At 61.2% G+C, this 6,945-nt stretch overlaps 2 protein-coding genes across 2 annotated transcripts; both read right to left on the reverse strand.

Moving 5' to 3' along the window:
- Positions 1-251: 251 nt before the first annotated feature.
- Positions 252-3,866, reverse strand: LOC119113077 (helicase-like transcription factor). Its single transcript, XM_037237401.1, has 3 exons — positions 2,777-3,866; positions 2,277-2,576; positions 252-1,898 (listed from the first exon to the last, which is right to left on the reverse strand). The coding sequence occupies exons 1-3, from the start codon at positions 3,767-3,769 to the stop codon at positions 1,371-1,373; spliced, it is 1,821 nt and encodes a 606-aa protein (XP_037093296.1). The 5' UTR covers positions 3,770-3,866; the 3' UTR covers positions 252-1,370.
- A 41-nt stretch (positions 3,867-3,907) lies between these two features.
- On the reverse strand, positions 3,908-6,687 carry LOC119111210 (helicase-like transcription factor). Its single transcript, XM_037235031.1, has 4 exons — positions 6,658-6,687; positions 4,156-5,067; positions 3,997-4,122; positions 3,908-3,920 (listed from the first exon to the last, which is right to left on the reverse strand). The coding sequence occupies exons 2-4, from the start codon at positions 5,007-5,009 to the stop codon at positions 3,908-3,910; spliced, it is 993 nt and encodes a 330-aa protein (XP_037090926.1). The 5' UTR covers positions 5,010-5,067; positions 6,658-6,687.
- Between the last annotated feature and the right edge of the window lie 258 nt (positions 6,688-6,945).

Raw genomic sequence — 6,945 nt, forward strand, 5'->3', positions numbered from 1 at the left:
CTGGTTCGAGCGGAGTGCGGGACGTCTGGACACCGGAGCGACCCGCCGCTGTACAGACAGGCCGACACATGATCGGTACACAGCCCACTGCGTGGTGAGCCTAATCGGTCTCAAACCACGTGCCTACTTCCAACATGGTACGTCACTTGCGCAGAGCTGCACTGAACCCGTGCAACGGCCGGCGGGGAGCCATCCCCTCCGGCTGGTGAACAAGACAGAGGAAATGCTTCACAGCTGTATTTGTACTGTGCATAAGCGTCATCTTGGCTGGCATGCGTGCGTAATGCGATTGAGCAGACACAAACACCGGACAATAGATCCCAAAGCTGATGTCACACAATAGTGTAGCCACGCATGTGGTCCTCCGGCGGCTCTCGGGAGCCAGGCAGTCGCACATGACTATCAAATCACCTCCACGGCCAGGTAGCCGGTGGCCGACACCGGCGGCCGCGGCCTGTCGTCACCCGGCGCGCAGCTCGGCACAGGGGAGGCGCCTCTCTCAGCGGCGCCCAGCTCCCGCGACTCTCAGCACAGCAGCAGCACGTGCCACCTGCACACGGGGAGCTCCTGCGGCGCTGCCACGGCACGGCCAGTCGCGCCGTCCGTACAACATTCAGTTGCCCCAGTGTGTCCGTAACAGACCAAGCGGCGATACAACGGGACATTCGCACAACACGTGAAGCGGTGACAAGGTGGGCGACAATGCGACCGTACTGGATAGACGCATGACGCTCGGGCACATTTCCCACGAGCACTTCACAAATCGAAAGTACCACAGACTTGGCTGCGTGGAAGTTCCCGCATCACGACTGGACGGTGTGTTTGAAAGCTCGGGTGCCTGTTTGATCAGCGCAGCACCCAGCAAGCTAACAGCTATGTGGCTTGGACGCTGGCATTTCACCTCCAGCACTGGCTCCAGCACTGGCGATGGCGTGCCCAGTGCCGTTGCCCAGAATCGTTGACCTATCCCGACGCTAAAGCCGCGGAAGGTCAACGCTTCTCACACCAAAAATGAAGCTTATCAGTATCTCCCGTGCAAATGGACCACGTCTTTTCAGCCTCCTAAGGCACAGGTTCCACCCTCGTTTAATCGGTGGCATACGATAAAACATAGAAAATCGGTACAACAGACATCTCGCGGATCACGTCCGATGGGTGCTCAGCACGGCACGGCGGTCCGGGCCGGATTTGTGGCCCGCGGCAAGGCAGTCGCCCACATCTAGTCGAGGTGAGGTGGTGAAGTAGCGTCACAATCACCCGCGTCGAATCAGCGGAATGCAGCAAACAGTGGTCCACGCCAAAGCGGCGGAGTGCGCCACAACCAAGGGTGCTCCACGTCCAGCCCGGTGGGATGCGGCACAGTCCGTTCTCTACAGGTTGAAGAGAGTGCGCACGTCGCGGACGAACTGCAAGCGCCGCTGTTTGGCCGTCTGGACGGCCAGGCCGAATGCGTCGCGCATCAGAGTCCGCTTCTTCTCCTGCAGCTCGAGCATGCGCTCCTCGACGCTGTTATGCACCACCAGCTTGACGATGGTGACGGGCCGCGTCTGGCCCAGCCGGTGACAGCGGTCAAAGCACTGCTCCTCGCTGGCCGGGTTCCAGGCCGGGTCGAGCAGGAAGACGCGCGTGGCCGCGGTCAGGTTGATGCCTTCGCCGCCGGCCCGCAGCGACAGCAGAAACACGGTGGGCGCCGTGTCGCCCTGCGCCGAGAACTCAGCCATGCTACGGCGCCGCTGCGCCAGACTCATGGTGCCGTCGAGCCTGCGGAAGGCGAAGCCGTCCCGGCGCAGCGGGGTCTCCAACAGGTTCAGCAGCGACGTGAACTGGGAAACCACCACGGCCTTGCAGCGGGCATCCTCCTTCCGCATAGCTTGCAGACCGGCCATCAGCGCGTCAATCTGTCGAGACAGGGCGGGGGGTCAGAACAGTGCTCCAGTGACGCTGCGGGCCCGATGGGCCCGTCAAAAAACAACACCACCCCATGCTTGACAGGTGAGAGTCCGCACACAGCATACATACCCGATCTCGGTCATCAGATGATAAGCAAACACATATTTTAACATTACCAGGGTATCAGCGGCAACGAATGTACTTCAAAGGCCACCGTGTCAGACTTCAGACTTCTAAAGCATTATCAGTATCAGAGCTGGACGCTGGCTTTGGCCGGGCCACCATGTGTGGGTGAGGCCACGGCAAGCGCGGCCGCTGGTCGCTCTCGACCTCGACCTCGCAGCTGAGCTCGCCGCCCGGCTGCGGCCGCGCGCCCGCGAACAGACCTTGGCGCTGGACACAAAGTCGCCCTGGTCGGCGTTCGGCGGCGGCTCAGCCGACTCCTGTTTGACCGGCGGCTCGGGCGCGTCCACCAGCTGGTCGGCGCGCAGCGGACCGCGACACATCGGACAGAGCGCGCCCGCCTCCGGCGCCGCCCCCAGCAGGGCGTCCATGCACGGCCGGCAGAACACGTGCGCGCAGGCAGTGATGACTGCCCGGCGCAACGGCTCGAAGCAGACGGGACACTCCTCTTCCGAGCCGGAGGACAGCACGGCCATCAGCGCCCGCACCAGACGCTCGCGCTCCTGCCGCGGGATAGGGCGCGTCACGGCACGGCACAGCATACACACCGCCCGCTCCGGCGGTCTCGCTCCTGCGGCGGGGCAGGGCGCATCACGGCACGGCACCGCATACAGACCGCCCGCACCAGACGCCCGCGCCCCTACGGCGGAGGAGGTTCGCACGAGCAGGCAGGCCGACAAGGCCGGCCGGCCGGTAGTCTCACCTCCGCGCCCATCTGGAGGTTGGGCTGCCCATCCGGCGGGGGAGGGTCATCGTCGGGAAGGATCAGCTCGCGGTCGGGCACCAGCGCCGGGTGGCAGCATATCTGGCGCAAGCGCAGCAGCAGCACCAGGATGAATACCTGGCTTTGCACCACGGTGCCCTGTCTGATGAGGCGCGCCACGCCGGCCCGGCTCGTCGCCTCCATAGCATCGTAGCGACGGCGCTGCTCATCGCCTAGCGTCACCTCCTGTACACAGACTTGGCGCGCCGGCAGCTCCACCAGCGGATGGCCGTCCACCAGCTGGTCCTTGAGCCGGCGCAGCGCCACCTCGCCCATCAGCTGGCGCAGCAGCTGCACGCCGGCCGGGTCGCCGCGCAGCACGGGCTTCTCCACAGCCGTCTGCCAGTAGGCGCGCTCCTTGAACGGCTCCAGCCGCAGGAAGCAAAGCAGCGACCACAGATCTCTCAGCCGGTTCTGCACGGGCGTGCCGCTCAGCACCCAGCGACGCTGCGCGCGCAGGGCGCACGCGGCGCGCGCCACGCAGGAGCCCGCGTTGCGAATCACGTGGCCCTCGTCCAGCACGACGCGCAGGAAGAGCTGCTGGAAGAGGGCGCTGCCCTGCTTGGCGTGCTCGCGCGCTAGCGTGCCGTACGTGGTAAGCACCAGGTCGCAGTCCTTGCAGGCCGGTCGCGTCGCGCGCCGGGCCGTGGTAGCTGCGGATGCGCAGGTGCACGTGGCTGTGTACGGACTCCTCAAGCTGTGCCTCCCAGTTGGAAGCACCGAGAGGGGACACACGATGAGCGTGGTGCGTGGCCCGTCGTGGTACGTGCGCCCCAGCGGGTCACTGTGGGGCGGTACCGGTATGTATTCTTCAACGCTGCTGTGGGCGGGAGCACCAGCACCGTCCCCACCGGAGTCAGAGTCAGAGTCCAGCAGAATCTCGTCCACCCGCTTCAGGCTTGATGCGTTTCTGAGCGGTGCCTTCGTCCTCATAGCTCGACTCCGCTAAACGAGCGCCGCTCTTCTTCCCGCCGTCGTCGCCACCGGTCGCAACCGGCAGAGCGCGGGCCGGCTGGACCTCCTTACCGGCCGCGCATGCCATGCGTAGCCGCGCCTTGAAGTTGTCCCAATTCACGGCGACGGGCTGCCGCGGCGCCGGGCGAACGGACGCTGGACCCGCGCTCGCTCGCCCCAATAGCGATTCAGCGGCCGGCGCGCACCGGCGCTTGCCGGGAACCGGAGCGGCCAGCGGTCGACCGGCGCGGAAGTGGGTCAGCACCAGAGCAATCACCTGCAGCGTCTTGCCCAGGCCCATGTCGTCCGCCAGGATGCCGCCGCGCAGCGAGCTGTAGCGGGCGGCAGGCGCGCCGCCGTCTGGCCCCGGGGGCGGCAGCAGGCCGGGGGCCGCTTCGCGCGCCATCATCCAACCGAGCGCCTGCTTCTGGTGTCGGTACAGACGCCTGGAAACGGCTGCGCACGGCTCCACCTCGGGCAGCGCGCGCTGCACCTCCTGCCAGCGCCCGTCCACCGCTTGCTGCACGTCCAGCGGTGCCAGCGGCGTGCACGCTAGGGCTCCCTCCGGCTCGGGCTGCTGCAGCGCGTAACCCACTTCGCGAAGCCGGGCGATGACGGCGTCCCGCTCGTCCGGCCGGCCGTGCACCGTCACATCCACGGCGGCCGAGAACTGGCCGCGGCGACCGGCACCGACCGCGCAGCGCGCCTCCAGCCGCACGCGGCCCTCATCCACCAGTGGCGCAAGCACGGCCGCAAACTCACGCTTTAGGTGGCCCACCGTCTCGCCCTGCAGGCTGAGCGCGCGCAGGCCGTTGGCGCCGAAGCTGGTGGCGGTGTGGCGCATCAGGCGCAGCGGCTGGCCGTTCTCCAGCTGGGTGCCGTAGAACTGTAGACCACCAACCACGCAGGGCAGCAGGCCGAAGCAGACCTCGTCGTCAGAGTCGCGCGGCCAGGCCAGCGCCGCCGGCCGGCGCGCCAGCTCGTCCGTCTCGGCCTCGTCCAGCTCATCCTGGTGGCTCCCGCGACGCTGACACGCCGGCCCGGCCCTGTCAGCCCAGGACTCGGCTAACATGGTGGCTCGCAGCGCCTGCAGAAAGGTGGCGCTCGGCGCGGGTGCCGCGCGGCCGCGGCACGAGCCAGCCGCCCGTCCACGAACGCCGCTGCTCGGTCCATCTGGTACCCCGCCCACAGGCAGCTCCGGGCTGAACGGCCCTGACATTGGCTGAGGCGGGTCCCTGGCAAAGACTGTGATCTGGCTGTGCCCAGCATCCACCACTCTGAAGCACAAGGAAATGGCAAACTTAACAGCTGGACATGATGGCATGTGGCCTAGGTGAGTAGGATATCCAAATAATTAAGAACACACATCTTTGAAAGTTTCATATGGTAGGAGTGCACATTGAAACAGCTGGTGCCACCACCTTCTATAATTAACTATCTAATGCATTGCCCAATGCTCATTAGTGGGTGGGGTACCATTAGTCTCTAACATTGTTGTTGTATAGCTTGTAGCATCAAAATGACAAAAAATTACAAAAGCACAATGAAAAAACAGGATAATCAACTGGGTACAGACAATGGGTCAGCACCACAGCAGGCAAGCCTGTAGTTTGTTGGAGGCTGAAACACAGTGATGAGTAAACAATACCCAAGTTCAGTTTAGGTTCTATGAACACTAAAACAACTTCTTTGAACACACATCTTAGAAAGTTTCATACACTAAGAGTGCACATTGAAACAGCTGGTGCCACCACCTTCTATAATCAAATATCTAATGCATTGCTCAATGCTCACTGGTGGGTGGGGTACCATTAATCTCTAACATTGTTGTTGTATAGCTTATAGCATCAAAGTGAAAAAAATCTCAAAAGCACACTTGAAAAAACAGGATAATCAACTGGGTACAGACAATGGGTCAGCACCACAGCAGACAAGCCTGTAGTTTGTTGGAGGCTGAAATGCAGTGATGAGTAAACAATACCCAAGTTCAGTTTGGGTTCTATGAAGTTAACACAAATTTCATGATTGCAGGCCTGGAGAGAAAACAAAATATCCCTGCCAACATTCCACTGAGTGTAATGTAGCCTCTAGCAGTAGCTAAAGTAAATACCATGCACTAGCTGGTCTCAACAGCCAGAGACAGGCGAAAATCAGCAGCTCGCCATTCCAAAGGTGTCTAGCTTCCAACGTGTACAGGGAATCTTGGGCATTGCCGGCCGGGGCTTCCCACTTCCTATAATGGCGTGAATCAGCTGAATCCACTGTAGAATCCAAACAATTACATAATTGCCAGATGCAAGACATTTTTGAATACCCTCAGCATGTTTAATTAGTTCTAGGTGCCATGTGCAATGTGTGTGATGACGATGCGCAGCAGCTTACCTAGGCCGCCAGTCGTCAAGTGACTCTTATCTTGGGTGATTGTATCATGTCCGGAGTAAGGTGCAGAGGCTCACCAGGTGGGCCCGTTGGGCACGAGCGAAACAGTCCTGTACCCGGCACCAGAATTGCCACACGGCGTGTGAAATACGTTTAGTCGTTAAATGATCAACTGCCGTTCAGTGGAGCTCCGCCAGCATAGACCATGTGGTTACCGGTGATTGATCTCAGTGCGTGATTGATCTCCGTGATCTCAGCAATTTTGCGACTTGGTGGCTGATTATTAGGGTATTTCCAACACATTCAAATCAATGCCGGCTCTGGCAATGGTGTCCGAGTTGTTCAGACCCCCTGCTCCAGCATGGGTGGACACCTGGGACTGGGTTCCTGAGGCGGCTTATCTACCCTGTTTACATGGGCAGCTGTGATTCGAATTGAGCCGGGACCCGTCCTCGATCCGAACTATCTGGCCCATGTATACAACTCACGCGCCGTTCCGCAGATTCGAATCGTGCGCCGAAGGAAATCCCTTCCTGTGAGAGGATCATCCGTTCAGGAAGGGATTTCGTTCGAATTATCGGCCGTCAGCTGTCTAAACAAAAAAAAGCCTGGCGCGCGCAGTTCTGTTCACGGCCGTTTCATCTTTGGTTGGTGTTGCCGCTTTTCCACGGGTTTTAGCTATTGCTCGAGACGGTCCAAGTCCAAGATGGTAAAGGAAAAGGGAAGGGAAGGTGAAGTTGACACCATGCTGCTAAAACTACTCTAATTATTGAGGG

The sequence above is a fragment of the Pollicipes pollicipes genome, unplaced genomic scaffold (genome assembly GCF_011947565.3).
Source record: "Pollicipes pollicipes isolate AB1234 unplaced genomic scaffold, Ppol_2.1 Scaffold_7261;HRSCAF=8764_pilon_pilon_pilon, whole genome shotgun sequence".
In the NCBI taxonomy this organism is placed as follows: domain Eukaryota; kingdom Metazoa; phylum Arthropoda; class Thecostraca; order Pollicipedomorpha; family Pollicipedidae; genus Pollicipes; species Pollicipes pollicipes.

Bases quoted from the DNA above. Each gene is read 5' to 3' on its own strand.
- LOC119113077 (XM_037237401.1), bottom strand. From the start codon at position 3,769: ATGAGGACGAAGGCACCGCTCAGAAACGCATCAAGCCTGAAGCGGGTG. The intron at 2,577-2,776 runs GTGAGACTACCG...ATCCCGCGGCAG, and splicing joins ACCTCCAGATGGGCGCGGAG to GAGCGCGAGCGTCTGGTGCG. The intron at 1,899-2,276 runs GTCTGTTCGCGG...CTGTCTCGACAG, and splicing joins ACTTTGTGTCCAGCGCCAAG to ATTGACGCGCTGATGGCCGG.
- LOC119111210 (XM_037235031.1), bottom strand. From the start codon at position 5,009: ATGTCAGGGCCGTTCAGCCCGGAGCTGCCTGTGGGCGGGGTACCAGAT. The intron at 4,123-4,155 runs GCCAGACGGCGG...CGCCCGCTACAG, and splicing joins GGCCTGCTGCCGCCCCCGGG to CTCGCTGCGCGGCGGCATCC.